This window comes from Montipora foliosa, unplaced genomic scaffold, assembly GCF_036669935.1.
Source record: "Montipora foliosa isolate CH-2021 unplaced genomic scaffold, ASM3666993v2 scaffold_263, whole genome shotgun sequence".
Taxonomy (NCBI): Eukaryota; Metazoa; Cnidaria; class Anthozoa; order Scleractinia; family Acroporidae; genus Montipora; species Montipora foliosa.
In genome coordinates this window covers 162,190-185,000 of record NW_027179565.1, presented here as the reverse complement: position 1 = coordinate 185,000, position 22,811 = coordinate 162,190, and the positions used below count along the sequence as shown (strand labels likewise).

Here is a 22,811-nt window from a genome sequence, read left to right as displayed (position 1 = left end):
CAGTTTTGACGCAACTTTTAATCGACGAATACATGGATTTAATGACTTTAAAGAATTTGCCTTTAACTCCATATTGGTAGATTTTATAGATCAGCCCGGACTGCCACACGCTATCAAACGCTTTTTCATAATCGATGAAGCCAACATAAAGTTTCTTATGTTGTTTTGTATACTTATTAATGAGTTGCTGTAGGATGAATAAACTATCTGTTGTTCGGGAATTTGGGCGAAATCCAAACTGTTCTGGATTGAGGATGTTATGTTGTTCGATAAACTTGTTCAGCCTGGATTGTAAGATTGATGTAAATAGTTTTCCTAAACAGCTCGTCAATGTGATTCCTCTATAATTTGCTGGAGACCGCTTATCACCCTTTCTTTTATATATCGGTTTTATAACACCTATGTTCCAATGGGTTGGGAATGTTCCACTGTCTAGTATATCATTGAACAGTTTTTCTAATGAAGGCATTAGATAATAGCGTCCGTGTTTAATCATTTCGTTAAGGATAGAATCCATACCCGAAGCTTTCTTCAACTTGAGTTTTGATATTTGTTCATGGATTTCGTTGGTCGTAATAGGCTGCCCTAAAATGTCGTTATTCGGTGAATTTTCGTTTTCCCAGTCCATATCTTCATTTGAAAAGTCCAAAGTGGTGTGCGGTTCCTGGCTATCATATAATAATTTCTGATAATGACATATCCAATCTTCTGACGAAACAGAGGTTTCCTCTTCGACAGCATCGCTTTTTCTAAGTTGATTAATATACCTCCAGAAATCTTGACTGTGTTTTGGGTGTAAAGCATTAATTTCATTTACTATTTGGTTTTTGTATCTTTTATGCATCATTTTGACATGCTTTTTGTATTTCTTTTTAAGAACAAAATAATCTTGTCGTAGTGATTGGTGAGAACTGGGGTTAATTTTCTTTACTAATTGTTGCAGTTGTTTCTTTAACTGTCTGCAGGTGTGATCGTACCATGGTTTCTTTTCTTTGGTAGTTTTAGAGGTTTTCCGCGATGTTGCTAGGCATGATTTGGCCACCGAATTGATAATTTGGTTAAATTGCGAGATTTCATCGTCTACTGATGCGTGGTGTTCTGAGTTGAAGGAATCAAATAATCTTTGAACATTAGGATTGGATAATGCACTGAGAAATTTGTCTTTTGAATCTGCCTTCCAAAGAAACTTTTTAAAGTTCTTTTGAGTAGGTGCCGCTTTGCATAGTGGTTGTCTAGGTGCATTGTCTTTTACCATGTGAGAGCGGGAGGGAGTTAATTTTAGACTGATAGGACAATGATCTGAGTAGGTTATATAGGTGTATACATGGGTATTCAGGGGTATATAGGTGTATACATGGGTATATAAGGGTATACATGGGTATACAGGGGTATACATGGGTATATAGGGGTATACATGGGTATATAAGGGTTTACATCGGTATACATGGGTATATAGGGGTATACATGGGTATATAGGGGTATACATGGGTATATAAGGGTATACATGGGTATATGAGGGTATACAGGGGTATATAAGGGTATACAGGGGTACACATGGGTATATGAGGGTACAAGGGGTATATAAGGGTATACAGGGGTATGTAAGGGTATACATGGGTAAATAGGGGTATTTAGGGTATACATGGGTATATAGGGGTATATAAGGGTATACATGGGTATATAAGGGTAATAATTGAAATACATTATAAATAGCTTATATTTAAATACATAATAATAAGGGATACATGAAGTACTTACCTACTTGTGTGTAAAGAAACTGCTGAAAATGGCGAATGATCGAAGGAATGGAGCTGTGCACGTAACATCGCAGCTAAATTACTATACAATTACGCTACCTTCAGAGAAAATTCAGAGCGAGAAACAAAATAATTTTGTCATTTATTTATTTATTTATTTATTTATTTATTTTAGCAAAAGTAGCAGCAAAGTGGCAACTTCTAACCCTTTTGCTTCGAAAGAACGAAGGTGATAACAAGTCGCAAATTTGCGACTTCTCCCGATATTTTAGTCGCAAAGGGAAAAATTTAGTCGCAAATGCGACCGTATTGGTCGCAATTTCGAGCCCTGAAGTAATGTTGAAGTTGAGCTGGGGAAGGGTATTGAGATGCTTACATGTATATATCGAATTCAACTTGCATGATTTCTTGCAATCCTGGCGACATGTACGGTATCTGACAAGATGAAATTTCTCTTGTCTCATTCATAATTGAATTAATCATTAGGACAAAGTGTTTTATTTTAATCATCTTTGTTTAATTTAATAGAATTTCTTTCAAGCACTTGGAAGAGTAAGAGAAATTCACAACGATTGCAAAGTGCTGCTAAGGACAAAGCAACAAACAGCAGGGTAACTTCAAACCTCAAACAATTTTTTTTCTTGTCTGTTGTGTGTTTGAATAATTAGGTAAATTTGGTGTGTAACACCAAGATCATCTTTGGTGGTTTTAAAGTGTACAGTGTATTCCTTGAAAAAAAATAATGGAATTGTTCATGTACAGGTTGAAGTTCATGTTCATTTTATTTCACACTATCTACAATAAAAATCATATTCATACAAATACAGAATTGAAAAGTAATTTTTACAAATATACACTGTAGCAAATTATAAACCACAATAATTATAGGTTACAGGATGTGTGTGGTGACGAAAGTAGCAAATTCTTTTGAATTTGCCATCACGGTAGTCTTGAAAGTGGTTAAATTTAAGAGTAACCTTTACCTGTTTCTTCTTCTAATTTTCTTAATACATCAAAGGCCTTAATGCCTTTCAAAAAAATGTTGGCACTATAGAATGGAGAGTGTATTCCATTAACAACATCTACAATACATGAGGGGATTGTACATACATGTATGTCAACTCAAAAGCTGTGTCCTCTTTAACCCTAATTCCCTACCAAAAGTGACACTTCAAGATTTTACTTTACTGTCAGACAATAATTTTCTTGTCAATGGCAGCCAGATTAGGGGTAAAAAGGGTTTAAGGATATCTTTAATTTTGTTTATTGTTAAGTTGTTGCAAAAATATAGTCTGGTTTAAAAGTATCTTTATTTGACATAAAATATTTTTTTTCGTTTTTGCCTCTTTGGATGTGTAAAGTTTCTGGGTGCCAGACATTGTAAATTTCTGATGCCATGTGGTCTCATCCATTTCTTTATCGATAAAGATCTCTTTTTTTGGAAACACATCCATGGACACAACTACTCTGTGAATAATGTCCAAAATGCTGGCCCCTCTGGAAATTTGGAAACGAAAACAGAAGTGGCCACATTTTTTGTTTAGCAAATTCTAAAAATGCATTAATACATGTAGACTTTAAATTTGGTCGACATTATTTTTTTAAATAGAAAAACTAGATAAAATTAGATCTTTTCTGATTGGAATTTTTTGGTATTATTTTTTATTATAATATTGCAGTTTGCAAATTATGGAGGCAATGGCTTTGCATCTAGAGTCCAGTTATGAGAAGTTGTACAGATGGACACAAGGTGAGATGAATGAAAAGAGTAATCATTGACTTTGATAGTGGCTGATAAAGACCATCCCATTTTGATGCCTTTGTTTGTTGGTACAGTACATGGACAGTGTATGTCCTTCTTATATATTAAATAATATATTATTAAAAGGTGGATTTGAAGCCCCTTTATTACACAAGAGGAACTAAAGTAAAATGTTACGGAGTAGATGTACATTGTAATAATCATGTACATTGTAATAATCATTGAATGTTTTCTTTGCTGTTTTGACGTGTACACGTGCTGTGTTTTAATGGCATGTACTCATAAAGTCTGTGATTAAGGGCTGAAGCGTGAGGATTTTCCCTGCCTCCTGGGTGTTTCATACCTGCCTACTTTCAAAGTGATAAATAAGCACTACAAAGTTGCTGTTTTTTCCCCACCTACATGTACCTTCCTAGTTTCTCTGCCTAATTGAAAAGTTATTGACAGCCCTGCGTACATGTAGCATTTTGCTCTCTACGTGTAGCTCATAACCTTTAGAAGCAAAGCTCTTTTTTTGTCCATCTCCAACCATTTTACTTCTCTGAAGTGCTTAAAAAACCAGCCTGTTACAGTACGTTGTGTAAAATTTTACCAAATAATCTTGAAGTACAATGAGCAGGTCATTTATGAAGAAGTTACATGTATGTATATTATGTTGTGGTTCCAAATTTTAAACCAGTTCGATTTTGATTTTCCTCTCTGTCAGATTATGACAATGAATCTTACACAAAGAAAAATCAAAATCAAAATCGAACCGGGCCTGGTTGTTCAAAAGTCGATTAACACTAATCACGGGTTAAGACTTAACCAAGGAGTTTATTTCTCCACTCCCAAATGCTCGTCAACTCTGATATTCGACCAAAATTTACATTAGGATAAGTCAGTCTTAAAAAACAAAAATAGGCAAAACAAACTTTCACCAAAAGCTGAAAAAATGAAACAAAAGTTTACGCTAATTATGGATTAAGTTAACCGGCTTTCGAACAACCGGGCCCTGGTGTAAAAGATTTTAAACCAAGAAAAAATTTAAACCACAAAATACACAAGCCTGCAAGTTTCTAATGCAAATATTTTCAACTTGTAGATGAGTGTAGAAGTTTAACAGGAGACCTTCCAGATCTTTCGGGCATGCTCAGTAGAGCAATGGCTGCTCTGGAAGACAGGCCTGTGTTATTCAAGTAAGAATTTATAAGTTGATTATCTACCCCTGGCTAACCATTTTGGGGGGCTGTTACATAAGTTACAGCCTTCCTCTTTCCAGTTCAGTTTCTTCAGGACTGGAGTGCTAAAAATTCAAGTAGAAAAAATTAATCAAGGAGTCATCACAAATGCAGCACAGTTCTTTCTGAATTTGACAGTCAGTAGCGACCAACCATGAGAATCCATCGAAAGGGGCTTAATGGGGACGTGCGGCCAGCCAGGGTATGTTTTTCAGGATTTTTGTCTTGAACAGGGTATCGAATTTATAATTTTTTGTCTTAATCAGGGTATTGATTTATCAATTTTTGTCTTAAACTGGGTTAAGTGTCTTAAACAGGGTATCAAAAATCGGAATTCTGTCTTAAACATAGTAGGAAAATCAGCGATATTTGTCTTAAACAGGGTCAGGGTATGAGGGGCCGTGCTGCACCTCCCCACCCAGGGATATATCGATTTCCCCCCCCCCCCCCAGGGCGTTTTAGAATAAGGGAATGGTAGTTTTACAGCAATAAATAACTTTTCCGCAGGTATACTTTAGATGAATATGGCACAGCAAGAAGAACAGCGGTTGTAAGGTGCTTCATTGATGCACTCACGAGAGGAGGTGTGTACTATGTGCAGGGCAATGTCAAATTTGTTCATATCATGTTTCAAACACCAGTAATTATTAAAGTATATAAAACGTTACCTCCTGTCAGAACAAAAACGGAACTAATTTTCCACTTAGCCAAGTTTGTAAATTAGTAAGTCATCTAACTATTGCTGTAATTTTTTTTTTTCCTCATAGTCCTTTATTATTGCTGTAATTTGTACCTTATGATTACCTGCATTTTTTCATAACTTAATTTGTACGGGGAGCTAACTAGAAAACCTATCGGTTCACTTAGCTCCCCAGCTCGTAACTTACTAGCTAACTAAAAGAAAAAAAGAACTAAAATGCTACCGAAACCTCATTAAGAATTTCAAATCAAAATGTAAACAACAATATGAGCTGAATAAAACATCATTATCATTATCATTATGGTACAGTGACTACACTCTAGGCTGTATGCCGGTACACTTTACATAGATCTGCTCCTGTCCCCTCCCCCCTCTAAATAAGAAGGGAAGGGAAGGGAAGAGTTAATTTAAAAAGAGAAACATGGAAAAGTGACAACAAAGACTTTTAAACTTGTGACCCTCAGAATTAATTAAAAATAACAGGAAGATGAGATAATCAATGATGAGTTTACCTTGTCTAAATAAAGTTATCCTATCCTATCCCATCCTATCCTATCGTTTCCAAACATGACCATGCAGTATAAACAGAAGTTTCAGGTCGCAAGTCATGGTTGAGAATTTGAGAGATGATAACAAAGGAAATGGCAGATTCTGAAAATTGCAAAAACCAATGAAACACTACTTTCAATGGCATGTACAGTATTTCATTCTCCAAATCAGAAATGGTTGATTTTCGTCGTTGCTAAAGTCATTGGTAGCTGCTTATGTGTACAACTGCATAAAGGTTTATTTAGGAACGTTTTTCAAGGCAATTCAATTTTTGATGACCAATGGGTAGAATCCTGCGGGGCTTGACTTAGTTTGAGTGCAAGGTTTTTTAGAGAAACTTAGCTTACAAGAAATGTTCACATATTATTCTCGTCTTAGGTCCTGGTGGAACTCCCAGACCAATCGAATTACATTCTCACGATCCAGTAAGGTAAGGTCTTCTACTTCCTAACTTCTCTACAGCACTTGCTAGAACCTCTCAGAGTTCTCTGTTTGAAGGTGTCAAGAATAGTCATGATGTTTTACAAGTTGTTGGTTATATGGGATAATTGTACATGGATACTGCAGGCCTCCCACATCTCCTATGTTTCCTATTAATTTTATTCTATAATTTGTATAGGATCCTATACTAATAAAGAGCCTACATTGTATGTTATTTTCCATAAATCTTCCTATAATTATTATTTCCTATTTAAATGGGACATATTCTGATATCTACTTTTTGCACTGTGAAGCCATTTTGTTGTGAATTAACAAAATCAAAGTTCTTTATCGGTAAAAATAATATTTCTTACTAATTTTTCTTATTTGGCAAAGCTAATGAACAGTAAAGAAAACGATAATAAATATACATTCTTATGGTATGTGTTTCCTCTGGTTATATCCCACTTCCTATTTACATTGTACAGTGGGATTCCTGTGGTCATAAAAGCCTGGTTATGTAGCATTGTCCAGCACATGTCGATGGGAGTGATGGAAAATGTGGAAATGTTTTACATTTGTCTTGATTTAATTAATACAGATTATTTTTAGCCATTTTAGCATCTGTAAAGAGCCTATATTTTGGCAGAAAATTCCTACACTTTATATTTTCCTATCAATTATTTTGAACTTGAACAACCTATTTTTCCTATCAGATTCTCCAATCATGAAGCTCTTTGTAGATCAAAAATATGAGATTCTTTTCCTTTTCTTTTGATATCCTGTTTTACACGTACACTGTATTTCTTCTCAGATATGTTGGTGACATGTTGGCATGGCTCCACCAGGCAATAGCTTCAGAAAAGGAACTCTTGCATAGCCTGCTTAAAAATGCGTCAACATGTATGTACACCCTTGATGTGGCAATGAGCACACTCGGTTATTTTGATAGATGTCACAATGCTCCTTGTTGTAACTAAGTCGATAATGACAAATGCAACAATAGTTATTGCATGGATTTTGGCATTCCTATTTTTTCTTGCCAGTATTTAAGTTGAAGAAATGACCACACAAACACTATTTGACACGTTTCTGCACAACGCAACATTTGTACAGATTTATTGTGGAACTTGAGCTTGAACGAGAATAGAAATAAACAAAGTGGTGGATGAGCCAGTGCTGATCTCTGGTTGTTGAAAATTAATGACAAACAGAGCACTAAACATTACGAAAAGAACACATACTCAGAAGCTCAAAAGCAAAAACATAAAAAAGCCACAATATTCAGACTTGTTTCCAACAATGAGGCACAACACAACCGCACAACAAAATTTCCTCGTCACACTAGTTTTCACAAGCATGACTGTTTTCTGTTCATATGGTCCAAATTAATTGGCCCAAGAAAAGGGTAAGTCAACACCTTGTGATGTTAACCGGCCTGCATCTTGTTATGTTAAATTTTAGGGTTATCTGTGTATGGTATCACATTCTTAACTGCTTCAAACACAATCCCTGGTTTCATCCTGTTGCCTTAAGTTTAGTATGTGATCTTCATTGGACCCAGTTCGGCCAGTATCGGACAAAAAGCAATATTTTTCAGTACCATTTTTAAAGTTTGTAGTTGTTACATATACAGCCCTTATTTTTTTGGCCTCAGGAAGAAAACTTTAACATTTTTTTCTAGGTGACCAACAAATACAAAGGGAAATTCTTAGTCATATTACTGAAGGAGTCTGTCGACCTTTCAAGGTAATGCGTATTTCCATTGATCACATGGCAGCTTTCCCGGGAAGAGAATTAATATGAATCTGAGTGTTCTTATGGTCTTTTACAGGTTCGAGTTGAACAAGTTATAGTCGCTGAACCAGGAGCAGTGATGCTGTTTAGCTTGGCAAATATTCTCAAGTTTTATGGTACAACAATTGGGTAAGAATCTGAAAATTCAGGCCATGGTTGTTCAAAAGGGTGGATAGCGGTATGAGATGGTGATTTGTCCGATGGATTGCACATCTATCCACCTTTTTAAAAACAACTGAGACCAGCAAAAAAATTTGACTTCCCTTACATTTGGAGCATCACGCAAGAAGAAACGCTGGACGGTGCCTACTATTGTTATTGCGCATACGTTCTGCGCATCTCGAGATATTGGGATTTCCTATGGGTGGTGCTTACTAATACAGGGATATTTTTGCGCGGCTCAAAACTACGCGGAGAAAGCAAAACTTAGTAAGTGCTCTTGGTATCCAAAAAGAAAATTTGGGGTAACCACGTATTTTTCAGAGATAATTAAGCTTCAATTTGGAAAAGAACGCTATACATTGCTCTGTATTTTAAAGCTTTTTACAAATTTTATTGATTGCTTATCTTCGAAAAATGTGTGGTTACCCCCAGGTTTTTTTTTTTGGATTTCAATAACACTTGTTAAGATCTTTTCCCGCATATTCAGTAAACCACGCAAAAATACCTTTAAATTAGAAGGCACCGTCCGTAACAAATCAAACGTATTTGGAAAGTTGTTTATTCAGTTTTCAAATTGGTTGTAGTATTGGTGTTGAACAATCAAAGTAGGTCTTGTGATGCCGTAAGTACTATAAGTGATGGAATTCCCCTGTTGATTGCATCAATGACTGAGTTTTAGATGTACTTTGGGAGTGGATCCCTCAACTTCTGGATTTGATCATTGCTGTTCCTCTTGCTAAGCCACAAGGTCCGATAGTAGCAATATTGGTCCAATGCTACATTCCGCTTTTGTTGAAAGCCATTGAAGGGACACCGTACCGCTTTTTTTTTTTTTTTTTCACATTATGTTGACTCAATGCCTTGTGCCATCTAAGGGTCTTGAAAAACGCCAACTTTTTCTATTCAATGTTGGGGGAGTTGGCCATTGTGACTGGTTGCGTTTGTCAAAAAATGTGAGATGTCCAAGATTCAATGAATTTACCTTTTTGGAAAGTTTGTCAATGAAGGATGTAACAGGTCATGTTTCTGCGAGAAGGAATGAAAAATAACATGTTTTATATAGTCATTTCTTAAGATTTTAATCACGCCGACTCATAATTCAGAGCAAACTATGTTCAAGTTATGCGCATGTATATTGTTTCAATATGAGCAGGAATGCATGTAATAATAATCACAAAGTGTTAATTGAATTAGAGCGATTTTCAATTGCGTGTCGTAAAACCAAAACCAAAGTAATTACTTTGGCCAATCGAAAAGGTCGGCGACGATCCGGTAAACCAATCAAAACTCGAAGTAATTACACGTAGCCGACACAAAGCGCGGGAAAATGTGCACGCGCGAGCCATGATTTGTTTTGGTGTCACTTCTGATTGGTTGAAAAAGTGGCACGAGAACTTTGAACCAATTACTGAGTGAAGTAATCATAAACTAAAGCAATTCGCATCAGTTCGCTAATTACTTTCGACACTCAATTGAAAGCCACTCTAAGTGGGCATGGTTCTTTATGGGAGGAGATGTGGTTCAGTGGTAAGGGCGTTGAATTTGCATGCGGTTGTCCCGGTTCAAATCCTGTTCTAACCTCTGGTTTGGATTTGTTTCCAGTTTTCCCGGATTCAACTCTACCACACTCTGTAAATAGCCAACTGAATGCCTCCAGCCAGTTGGGGTTGCAAGTGGGGTGCCTGTGAACCAGCTTGATAGCTAAGTGCACTTCCACTATAAAAAAAACATTGACGTTTTTTTATGACTGTACTTCAAGGAAGGAGAAATATATATCTTTTTAAAAATTTTCTAAGCATGTTGCGTCCCTGCACTTTCTACAGGAGCCTTATTGGCGAGGAAGCTTCAGTTACTGCCACAGTTTTCGACATGAACGCCTTGGCGCTGAAGATGTTCTTCAACAGTCTGAACTGTCATGCAAGCAAATTACTTGAGAAGGTAGACTTGATTATATTTCAGTTTCTGTTGTTGTCTTTTTAAAGGTAGAATGAAGTCGCTGCCGTCCGTTGTTTTCTTGCAATGTGACACACTCTGTACCAGTAGTCCATGTTTGAGATCTTAGAGCGAGTTTCAATCGACTGTCGTAAAGCCAAAACCAAAGTAATTACTTTGGCCAATCAAAAAGGTCGGAGACAATCCAGTAAACCAATCAAACATGGAAGTAATTACACGTAGCCGACACAAAGCGCGGGAAAATGTGCACGCGCGAGCCACAGTTGGTTTTGGTTTCACTTCTGATTGGTTGAAATAATGGCACGAGAACTTTGAAACAATCATTAAGTGAAGTAAATGCAAAACCAAAGCAATTCGTTAATTACTTTCGACACTCAATTGAAAACCGCTCTCAGAAACATTATGCAATGGTTATGACTGCCTTGGGCAAAACCCAGCCGGGAAGAAATGGAAGTCAATGATGAATACATACGTCTTACAAACCAAGTTCGAGGTCCCTACTGTAAAATTACAGACCGCGCTTGGGCCATAAATCAACGAGAAAAAACGAGGATCCGTAATTTTGCAGTATGGACCGAGGAAACGAGGTTAATAACACATTTATTATATCTCTGAGGTAATCAGGCACGCGGGAAAGGAACTTGTTGAAGCCAAGCGGAAGTTTCAACTGCCACAAATAGTTGCCGCCTCAAAATCCGAAAAACGAATAAATCTTCTTGGTTTCTGAAGTAGTGGTTGCTAGCATGATTAAAATAGTTTTACAAGTTTACGTAACATAAACGACATAAAAAAATTGCTATAGAGTTTTATCAAAATTTCAAATTTCGCAGGGCGCACATTGGGTCGTACTACAGAATACCGCCTGCTAAATTGACCAACCAAAGTTGGGCGTGCATCTAATTATTCCCATTTCTGGACATAAGTGCAGACAGACTTTTTTGTATAATCTAGCTCACTGGTAGAACATCCGAACTTGTGATCGGAAGGTCCTCGGTTCGGCTCCCGCAAAGGAGTACTCGGACTTTTCCCGAGTATCCCCGAATCCTAGCTCCCACCAGTCTCCTATAGCGCAGTGGTAGATCATCCGAACTTATAATCGGAAGGTCGTCGGTTCGGCTCCCGCAAAGGAGTACTCGGACTTTTTCCGAGTTTCCCCGAGTCCTAGCTCCCACCAGTCTCCTATAGCACGGTGGTAGAACATCCGAACTTGTAATCGGAAGGTCGTCGGTTCGACCCCTGCAAAGAAGTACTCGGACTTTTTCCGAGCATCCACGAATCATCTACACCAACATCTACATGTAGATGTAGATGATTCATGGATGCTCGGAATCACCGTTTATTAATACACTTTTCAAGAGGAATGATATGACCAAGAACAGAAGGGCATGACTTGATCAAGTTGTTGCAATTTTTCTTTGGACATACTTAGATTGAGTTGCCTCCTCCGGATCTTAGTCCGACCGAGTCATTAAAGGAGACCATGAGTTTGTTAAAAGACGTGCTGACTTCTCACGATGCTTCCGTTATTCCGTTAGATGCCAGACAAGCTGATTACTCGCGTGTAAGTGTTAATAAAAGGACTGTGGTGCTGCGTTGGAGGGTGGGGTAGTGGCTTGGCAGTTAAACGCTGGGGGTTGGTGTGATCACCATTCACTTGGGTGCAGGGATGGCGCAGTGGTGAGAGCACTCGCCTCGCACCAATGTGGCCCGCGTTCGATTCCCAGACTCGGCGTCATATGTGGGTTGAGTTTGTTGGTTCTCTACTCTGCACCGAGGGGTTTTCCCCGGGTACTCAGGTTTACCTCTTCTCCTGAAAAACCAAAATTTGATTTGATTTGCGTTAATTTCTTTCTTTCAGTTTACAGTGTCCCCAATTGGTGCTTCAGCGGTAGAACGACTAGACAATTAAATAAAGTTCACGTGCAGCACGCATTTTAACACTGGTTTTTTTTCGGCACTCTTGGAATCTTCAAATTTGTGGTTTTGACCACAACCTGAGCATGCTGATGCGAACCACTCATTCTCTTTGTTTACTGTGAAACTGTGAGACATCTGAATATGTTGATTTGCTCTGTATTTCCTCAGATCATATCTTGTCTGGTTGATCCACTTCTTCAGATGTGCAACATGTCTGCAAGTCATCTGAATGCATCCGACATGGCTGCCTACATGATAAACTGCATTCATCAAATACAGAGCACATTAGCAGTATACGAATTCACGGATAAACATATTGAAATGCTGGCTGGACAGGTACAGTGCTGTTGTCGACAATAGCGTTAAGCACGAACTCGCACCACAAAAGGGGTCGCTTAATTCAGGCTCTGTTTTTGTTTGAGACTAATAATCCAAGATGGCGATCAACAAACAGCGACAAAGAGACGGTACCCTAAGAATGTATGTATATAGCGAAAAAGGCGACTGGGAATTTTAAAGTAAGAACAGCAGATAACACATTGACATTTAAAAGAAAGTACTTGCAATGGCTGGTAACCCACTATACCTTCTAACTAACACTCATGGAATTTAGCAATTGAAAATATACATTATAGTCAGAAAAGAGGCTTTCCTTCTGTAATAAGCCGAACCCTTGATGCAAAACACAGGGGCACCGTCGCGGAGGGCAGAACCAGAAAAGAAGGGAATTTCGGATTGTTCCTACTTGAGAAAGAAGAGACGGTAGCCGAGTAATTTGAGCACTGGACTTGAAATCGCGGGACGGGGATCAAGTCCCGCTTCCACCCTTGGCTTGAGTTCGTTAACGTTGTTCTCTGGTTGAGCCTCGTTATCCCTATACCCACCATGGGGTACATCGCTGTCCTGCTGATAAACCTTGTCAAAACGAACAGACCATTTCGATGATGGCATAACTTCCTACCAAGACCAGATTGCTGTGTGTTACTCGTATTTTCAGACGAATTTTACCACTTTTTTTGTGTTCCCTGGGGAGCGGAAACATTTGAATAAGACACCATTTTCAAAATGCATTTTGGTGGGAGCAGTAAAATGTAGCCATTTTGCAATGACTTGTTGACTTATTCACTGAATATACTTGATCTGTCATCTGCTTGCTAACATTGTTACAGTATATCAGCTAACATTGTTGTGTATTTGTTTCTTAGACAGAAGCGCATCTTGACACGTTGATCAGCGAGCAAGCGTCGTTTATTCTTGCGCGCTCTGGGGTCGGCAGTCTATACACGGTCTACCAAGAGAACCGCAGCCAGCGAGTACGTTTTGAAGCGTTATTTTCCCTTGCTTTTCAGTCCTCAAGCTTATTTAACGAGACAGCATCGATTAATAGATCTTTCACTAGTACTCCTCTAACTCAACCATTGAGCGTGCAAACTAAAATTTGGTTCTCTTTTGCGGTGCACTCGAGTTTTTTCCGACTGTGCCCGAGTCATTATTGATTAATAGAGCTCTTCGTTCACTTATAATAAGCGTCACGAAGTGTCCCCTTGCGCCCCCCCCCCCCCCCCCCCCAACTTTAACCTTTAACATCACTCGCGCCTCGGAATACAGAAAATCAACCTCACAAAGTTTCCCCCAAACGCCAATTCTCAATTTAACTTGACCAAACAATAACGCTAACCTGTACTCTTACCTTAAGCTTATTGCTAAGACTTAAGACTAGACTCAAAATCGGGCGTGCGCTGATTGGCTGATTTATTGCCCTTGAGGTGTTTATTACGCGATAATTATCTAAGTAGTTTTTTTCAAAATGGCCGTAAGCCGTTATGTCGAGGTGACAGACGAAGAAATTAATTGTTTTAAAGAAAATGCATATTTCTCAAATATGTAATTATACCAAAACAATTAGTCACCTCAGGCTCGGTGAATAAATCCCCGACTTCGTCTCGGTTTTTATTCACCGATATTCAATTGTTAAATGAAATGAGACAGGCTTCTTTTCTATATTCGTTTTTCAGGTGCCATTATCATCCTTACATGGAATGGATGCGCAAAGTGTCAAGGATGCTATGGTAAGAAAGATAATCTCATCAGAATGGTCTCCGTCTTTGCGTTTGAATTTTTTTCAAACCGTAATGTTATGCTTGCTGCTTTGATTCTTGAAGGATAAAGTAAGTGCTTTGGCGTAGTGGGTCATGTTTGACCCGGTTTTCTTCAATTTTACAGGCAAAATTCGACAAATATCTCTCGTCTCCAGACAGTTTAATTATGCCTCAGTGCAATCTACTAAGGACAACGAGATTAAGGTAACGATCCAGTGGTATTCAAATTAAATTGAGTAGCGGGTTGTTTTGTTGTTTGGGAAGCGCCCTGACGAGCGGCAAGGCCGCGAAGGGAAAGGGCCGGGAACAGAGACTGCCCCATTCTATTCGCCGCTAACAAATCGCCAGGTGCCAAAGCTATATTTGTTATAGTCCCTTTGGCAAATCGCAACAGGCTTAGGCAATCGAATTATGGTCATCTTACCAACCCGGTCTCTCTCTTGCCTTCGCGGTAAGAACAAAAAGAAGAGGACAAAACGAGGATGTGATATCACCCGAAAAAGAATCTTGTTTGACTTCTTGGGCCGTGTGTGCTCACCTTCAAGGTTTGCTATTCTATCGTCCCGATTTTTCTGAATTTCACGACATTGCCCTTAACCTTATCTAACAGTTTACTACCCAACACCTTAACAGAAAACTATATCCCTTCAACAGTAAAATAGGGGCTTACACAGTTGCAAGCGACGGTCATGGTTTCGGGTCCCTTTGAAGCTTGGGATTTTTATTTAAGGCTTATTTTTCAACTTCGATGATCATTTTCTCTTAGAGCGGTTTTCAATTGAGTGTCGAAAGTAATTAGCGAATTGCTTTGGTTTTGCATTACATCACTCAGTGATTGGTTCAAAGGTCTCGCGCCATTTTTTCAACCAATCAGAAGTGAAACCAAAACCAATCGTAGCTTGCGCGTGCACATTTTCCCGCTCTTTGTGTCGGCTACGTGTAATTACTTCGAGTTGTGATTGATTTACTGGATTGTCTCCGTCCTTTTAGATTGGCCAAAGTAATTACTTTGGTTTTGGTTTTACGACGCTCGATTGAAACTCACTCAGTAGTCATTAGAGTGATGAATTTACCTCAAACAAGATGTAGTACGAATTCGAAGTCGATCTGCTCCCAAAGGGCTTGGTAGCTCAGATTACAGAGCTGTGCAACGCAGTCGCCGCGCGGTCATGGGTTCTAGTCTCTTTCAAGCTTGGGATTTTCTCGTACCAAGGCCCCTCGGCTGAGAGAAGCGAAAAGGGCGATGGATACGAGAATAGCTTGGGATTTTTTGCGGGATTCGTTTTCAACCTCCTTTTCAACTGCTAGCGTTGCTCGACACGCTCGCTTGTAGACCTTAAACACTGGCAAAAGAGTTTTTGACCCAATCTTTAGAATCAGTGCGGGAGTATAAAATATCAAACGTTAGAGGTCAGGTGAAAGTAACTGAACCGATTGAACTGAACTTTACGAGTCGTATTGTTTAAGCCTTGTGTTTCGTCCGTTTTGCAGAGATACGGTGCACAAGCGGTCAGTGGATGCTGTCTGTGTGACCTATAAAACGCTCTACGAAGCCATCTTAGACGAAAGAAATAAATACGCGGACGTAAAAACTCTTGTGCCACGTACCCCGGATCAAGTGACGTCTTTGTTGACGTAACAAAGACTAAATTGTCTTGTGTTTTTTTTTTGTCAAGAGCGGATTTTTTGAACTTTTAGTTGCCTCGTTTTCAAAGCGAGTCTTGGTGCTATTAAAGGAAAATGTCACCTCTTGTTTTAACAAGCTAAAAAACGCACGACCTTAATTTCAATCCCCGTCAAGAGCCCGCTGGGATAGCACACATCTTTCCAACTTGATTTGTTCGCCAACACGGGAGTAGAGAAGGCTGTTTTCGAAGGCTGACTGACAAAACATAGGCGGGCAGCTTCATCCAATGAAGTAGCTTTGTTTTGAAGAAGATGGCAAAGTACCACGGCAGATGAACGCTCCTGTTGTGAGCTGCGGACCCTGTAAACTGATGTCGCGATTGTTTTTGGAGCCCATACCGCAAGATGGCATCACAGCACAAGTGCTTCTCCAAGCATTTCAAATTGACAGGTTTTGCCTCCACCGACCTTCTCGAGTGAAGCATCATCTTCAATACCAAATGAAAACTTGTGCTTTAGCACCAGGCCTCACGTTGATGATGAGGCTCTAGCTTCAAGCCTCATGTTGATGACGAATGTTTTCACGTGACGTCACGGCAGCCATGATGCTGTGCCTAACTAATCCTCCTGGAATTGAGCTCTATTGTTGATTTTCACTCGTGTTGATCAAGAGCCATATTTTTCAACGAAAACAAAAGAAAACGTTTGCATAATAATAGAGTTCAATTCCCGGAGGATTTTTTCGGGAGCCAACATGACCGCTGCTTCTTTGTTTGGGGGCACAAACATGGCGGCAGTGACGTCATGTGAAAACCGAGAATTAATATATGCAAACGTTTTCTTGTTTCGGTGGAAAAACAAGGTTACTTATCACGTGACTGAAAACACTCTCTCGGTCGTACGCCGTTTAAATTCTTACTATACTTACTATAGCAGTAGGTTGAAGATCAGATTAAACTCCCGGAGTCGAATGTAACAAATGAGAACAGTGTTTTGGGGTAAAGCAGGGCAAGAAAGGTCTGTGTTGTCCAAACCATTTCTGCAAATCGACCCTTTTCCAGTGAAATGTTAGCAGGCGTTCCTCAGCTAAAGATGCAAAGAAAGTATTTCACATTTTACAACGCATTCTCTACCTTGAATTAACGACCATCGTTCATTCGTAGCTTGCTCTGAATTTACTATTATCGTTAATTTAGAAGATTGAAAGCTTGATATCGATTATGGGAAATGGGCATAGTTAATGCATGGAGATGGTTACGAAACTCGACAAGTTCCTTTGTTTCATGTTTTTGTCCGCATTTTTGGCTTTGACCCTGCACAAAACACATTTTTTTCTCGAGATGATAACCAATCAAATCCTTCGAATAAATTATGCGCAACTAATTTGCAAACTCGTACGAAGCGAAAACAAAAAGATTCTGCAGGGTCACGGTCAATTCAACATCGATTGCCACAACATTGTTCTCGCTGTTGAAAGTTTTAAGGTTTCGTAACCAGGCTCTTGATTAACTGTGGAAATGGGCCTATGTTATTTATAAGACAACCCAATTGGATGGACATGGGACGTTAACCTGAGAGTGTTTATTGACCCGTCACCTAACCACTTGACCACCACACCGCTACGTAGCTGCTCAGGGTCAATATTTTAAACAATATGTCATAATGCTGTATTGTCACTCGGCAACAAACAATATTAAACACTGCAAAAGGTCGGTTTCCAAACTTCACGACAAAGCGAAACATTTTAAAATCTAAGCTTATGCAAAAATTATTGATCGAGCGTAGGCCATAGTTAATCAAGAGCCTGGTTATGAAACCTTAAAACTTTCAAGAGAGAGAACAATGTTGTTTCAATCGATGTTGAATTGACCGTGACCCTGCACAATCTTTTGTTTTCGCTTCGCACGAGTTTGCAAATTAGTTGCGCATAATTTATTCGAAGGATTTGATTGGTTATCTTCTCGAGAAAAAATGTGTTTTGTGCAGGGTCAAAGCCAAAAATGCGGACAAAAACATGAAACAAAGGAACTTGTCGAGTTTCGTAGCCATCTCCATGCATTAACTATGCTTAGGCTTAATTACCCTTCTGCAGCGATATTCTATGGGAGACTTAAACAAATGTTTTCTTGAGAGTGCAATGTCTTGATCTTTAGCCTGTGTACAGCCGCCTGCTCTGTACACAGGCTACTTGATCTTCTGTGGTGAAGCGGAAAGAAGCGTTTCCTATAGAGCAGAAACCCCGGGTTCAAATCCAATCCACGGATAAGATTTTTTATTTCCATATTTTCTTTGCTACGATAATCGTTGATTTAGAGAAGAGATCATGTTGACATTTTAACCCAACCTCGTTTCCAGGATCTTTCCCTTCGTGAAGGGAAAGTTCCTTGGGAACGAGGTTGATTTTCCGGAAAAAAGGGTTAGATCCTTAACTACAAAACCATTGCCATGGGTAACTTCAAATGGTAAATTGTCGCGGCCCTTTAAGTTCACGGTTGTCCTTTTTGGACAAGTGTGTTATTGAACACCTCTTCTTCTGGTTGGAATCTCAACTGCATTTGGTGAGTCACGTGACCAATACAGAAATAGCATAAAAAATCGGTGAGTTTTTTACTCTGCAAACTATTCGCCCTTGTCACACGGCGGCCATATTGTCCCGGGGGACCAAAAAATCTTTGTTTTACCACGCCAAGCCTCACCCCCATGGTTTCCACTGCGAGGCTTGGCGTGGTAAAACAAAGCTCTTTTGGTCTCCCGGGGTTCTCCCGGGACAATATGGCCGCCGTATGACAAGGGCGAATGGAAACATCTTATGCAAAATCTGTAGTATGGATTAAAAGAGAATCTATTTTTCAACGAAGGTATTTTCTTCCTTTTTTTTTAGCAAACGGTAATCCCATGCTACAGATTATGAACAATGATAAAATGGTTCCGTTCAAATGAAACGATCACTACGCTGTTCTTTACCTTAGCGTTTTTACATGCTTTTTTTTCCCACGGAAATGCGCGGTTGGGGACTGGCACTAAATGCGCATGCGGTATGTGACCTAAGTAATGTCGGGTATTCATTTAAAACGTTACTTCAAAACATCCCTCCTCATAAAAATTTCGCATAGCTTGAAAATTGTTCTTGACTTAATACAGTCCACAGCAACCACTGTCTTTCTGTAGCTTTCTGGAGTTAAGGTTGGCCCCCCCCCCCTCACCCCTTAATAATTTGTTTGAGAAGTTGGACAAGGATCCTTGCACTTTTTTAACAAATTATATTTTCGATTAATTTACATTTTCATCTGTTTTCCTTGACTATGTCTCCTTGCTCAAAAAATGGCGTGGTAGTTTAGAAAAGGAGAGTGGTGAGGGAGGTTTTCGCGTCATCGCGCAGAATTACGCGACATATTCCAGGGTCCTATGCATCGATAATAGCGCTAAGCGTGAAAAGGCACAAAACGAATAAAGAAAATGGCCGAAAATGGGGTTACATCGACTGCTTCTTGCCAAAATTTTCTTCTTTAAAGTATTCCTATAGCTTAGGTACACTCGGGCTTTTAAAAAAGAAATATGAAACTTCCATTCTTGACATTTTTCTGCTGCTGCTGACCGTGGATAAGTTCTATCAAATTGCGCTCGAAAATGCAGAAGTTTAACCCGGTGTTTGTATGAAAATGTTGACTCATTAATTTTCACATTGATATTTTTCTCGAGAAAAGACCTAAGCGACTTAGGTACACTCTGGCTTTTGAAGTTCATTATCTAGACTAAGCAAGGACAAAATTTCATGTGTATACAATAACTACAAGTATTATCAAAATGATAATTTCTAAAAGTTATACCGAACCCCTGGCGTAATGGTGCCCTCAACTCCCTTGACAACTTCGAACATCGTTTAAAACTCCTTTCCCGAAACAATAGCATGCCGTGCATTGTTCAGAGGTATTTAACCAGCCCGTGGCAAATTTAAGACTCACTAGGTCAATATCCATAAGTTTATGAAGCGCGAGATCTCCTTAGCGTCAAAAGCCATTTTAATACGTTCCGAAATATTGGCCGTATTTATACTAGAGGACGTCTCAGACGAATAAGACATCTTAGACATCTTAGACGACTAGTATAAATACGGGAAATAAGGTGGACGCATTAAACGTCACACGAATTAAACATCTCAAGTTGTCTTAATAGTCGTCTCAGACGTCTAAGCCGTCTAGTATAAAGACGAGACGCACTAAACTGGGACGCACTTAGCAATGAAGTGCACACAGTCGCTTTGGTGATTAAATCTCAGTATCTTTTGAGGAAAATTGTGAATTTGATTTCTAGCCGTCGAAGTTAAGTGCGTCCCGTATTTATATTAGTCGCACTTACGGCCAGACGTTTAATGCATCGTCTGGACGTCTCAGACGTCCTCTAGTATAAATACGGCCATTTTCTGCCTATGAATCGCAGGGTGAGCATCGTTCAGAGTGCGAAAAAAGTAAAGCTTAGCGATCTCCAAAGCATGGAAACTCCGTTTGAATACCTAACGTTCCTTTACTTCTGGCCAATGTTTTCCGCCCAAGGAATGCAGTGTGTTGATCGGGAGCTGTTTTTAGAGGCTCACAGAATCCCCAATGAACCCTACTTTTATTCATATGTCTCCACCTTCACCATCTGGTTACGATCCTCTATTTCGTCAAAAGAAGGCGAGGCGCCTTGGAATTGGCGAGAATAGGCCAGTTTCGTATTCTAACGGTTGGACTGGATCTAGCATGAAATGGAGGCTAATGCGGGCAAATTAATTTGCATTTGAAAAGATTTGCCGGCATTAGCCTCCATTCCATGCTAGATCCAGTTCAGCCGTGAGAATTCGAAAATGAATGAGACGCCAGTGTTTTAGTGACGCATAAAACTCAAACGCTTTGACATTGCAACGATCAGCGTAATGAACGAACGCTCTTGCATGTCTCGGCAAGTGGCAATGGATCCAAATTTGAATAATTACGACTTACTACGCTTGCATGACTAAACCGAACGGCCCTATTGTCAAATTCTTCCAAACTCGTTCCCAGGGGTTTTCAGCACCCAGACCCTACCGTCCTACTCTCGGCGGTGAAAAGCCCTGGGAACGAGGTTGAAATTCTTCGCACCTCGAAATTTTTTTCGCATATCCAAAGTTCTGATAGACAGTTGCAGAAGACTGCCTTGAGACTTAACTATTACCAAACGCACAATTTCTTAAACCAATCACAAACGACTAGTTCTCAAGGTGGCAATTATTATATTTTGAGCAAGAGCTGATACAACGTAGATTTTATTTTAGAACACCGCAACGTATTTTAGAACCACCATTTTTAGAACACCACAACGTTGACTTGTCTTGCCTTTTTTGGGCTTTCAAAGTGAAGCTCTTACTCGACGTGTTAAATCTTGTATTAGTAAGTTTTATGGCTGTGTCAATCTTAGGGTTATTTTTCAAAACACTTGCAGGGTTAAGTCTTTTTTTCCCTACAAAGATCGTTTCAGTCGGTTTCAAAGATCAAAAATAGTATACAAAGCCAGTTGTTGGGACTGTGATTCCTTCTACATCGGCAAAACAAAAAGAAGATTACATGGCAGGAAGTCCGAGCATTTCAAAGCTCTTACACAAGTCGGCCACGCCTCTGCTGTTGCAGACCATACAATTTTTACCGGTCATAACATCAAATGGGACCATTTTGAAATCCTCGCAACTGGAAAGTCCGACTTGCAGTGTAAAATTAAAGAAACGCTATTAATCAGTGACTTAAAACCCTCTCTCAATGAAAACATTGGGAGTGAGAAGCTTTTACTTTATTAATTTCTTCCGGAAGAATCGACTACCGGAAGTTACGATTTTGTTATCACACTTTTAACTAGTCACCAGTTCCTCGCTCTAGTTTTTTAAAATTCAGTTAACAGTTTAAACCGTCACTTCTGATGATGTATGCTGCAACATACGAAACGTCAAGTATGAAATGAAAATGTTTGTAACCGCTGTTTGTTTTCTTTTCACGTTGTGTTATGAAATCAAATCTACGTTGTATCGGCTATTGCTCGAACTATTTAACGAATTTCTAGTTTCGAAAGAAACTGTGGTGCTGCGTCAGTGGTGAAACAGGAAAATTTGGTTTTATCAAACGTGTTGATAAAGGTTGAATTACCACTGTAAACGATTTGGAAAGCTGACCATTCGAGCGTTAACCCTTCAGGGGCACCCAACGTCAATTTTCGGAAAATATATGTCCGGAAGACGATTTGAGATCCAGAATTTTCGGAACATTTGTTGTAAAATTCCTTGCTTGCCTGCCTGTCCTAGGATTTTCGAACATCTAAAAAATAGTATCATTGCCCATTTTTAACGGATTTTTACCCTAAAAAGGTCACCCACAATTTTCGGGAGCCTTTTTTTCTGGCTGAAATTTTCGAAAAGGTAAGTAAAGGTAAGTTTTGATCCCTATAATTTTCGGATCACTAGACTTTCAGCTAGGAAATCCGAATAGATGAAAAATTTTTTGGGCATAAAAATATGCCTATATCTACCGTTTAAATACGAAAATACGTTTAACAATGCTATGTTTAAGTGGTTTTGAACAATATTCTCGTTGGGTGCCCCTGACCCTTCGTCTTCGTCTCATTGTTACCTGGTCCTCTCAAGAGCACCCGCGATCACATTGGAATGAAAATCTAGACACTCTACATTAACAAGCTTCAGTTACCATTGTCGACAGTCTACATTATTTGGGTGGAGATTCGGTTGGATAAACATCTCGTGCGCCCCAAATAACCCTCAAAATGGGGCTAAAAAATACATCAGCAGTGACGTCCGTGGCTCAAAATACCACAACACGTCAGTCGTATTCG

General features: G+C 39.2%; 1 protein-coding gene across 3 annotated transcripts in view; it reads left to right on the top strand.

The window, feature by feature from the left end:
- LOC137986671 (conserved oligomeric Golgi complex subunit 6-like) overlaps nucleotides 1-17,703 on the top strand; it is a 50,743-nt gene extending 33,040 nt beyond the window's left edge. The window contains exons 5-19 of one of the 3 annotated variants that reach the window (XM_068833609.1): nucleotides 2,286-2,368; nucleotides 3,437-3,507; nucleotides 4,604-4,697; nucleotides 5,247-5,323; nucleotides 6,367-6,418; nucleotides 7,223-7,311; nucleotides 8,093-8,157; nucleotides 8,243-8,334; nucleotides 10,191-10,305; nucleotides 11,750-11,881; nucleotides 12,406-12,573; nucleotides 13,443-13,550; nucleotides 14,253-14,306; nucleotides 14,461-14,540; nucleotides 15,828-17,703. In XM_068833609.1, coding sequence (XP_068689710.1) covers nucleotides 2,286-2,368; nucleotides 3,437-3,507; nucleotides 4,604-4,697; nucleotides 5,247-5,323; nucleotides 6,367-6,418; nucleotides 7,223-7,311; nucleotides 8,093-8,157; nucleotides 8,243-8,334; nucleotides 10,191-10,305; nucleotides 11,750-11,881; nucleotides 12,406-12,573; nucleotides 13,443-13,550; nucleotides 14,253-14,306; nucleotides 14,461-14,540; nucleotides 15,828-15,975 — 1,428 coding nt within the window. In that variant the 3' untranslated portion in view covers nucleotides 15,976-17,703. The remainder of the gene's footprint in view (nucleotides 1-2,285; nucleotides 2,369-3,436; nucleotides 3,508-4,603; nucleotides 4,698-5,246; nucleotides 5,324-6,366; nucleotides 6,419-7,222; nucleotides 7,312-8,092; nucleotides 8,158-8,242; nucleotides 8,335-10,190; nucleotides 10,306-11,749; nucleotides 11,882-12,405; nucleotides 12,574-13,442; nucleotides 13,551-14,252; nucleotides 14,307-14,460; nucleotides 14,541-15,827) is intronic. The other 2 variants (XM_068833607.1, XM_068833606.1) reach the window with 2 other exon arrangements.
- Nucleotides 17,704-22,811: the final 5,108 nt, after the last annotated feature.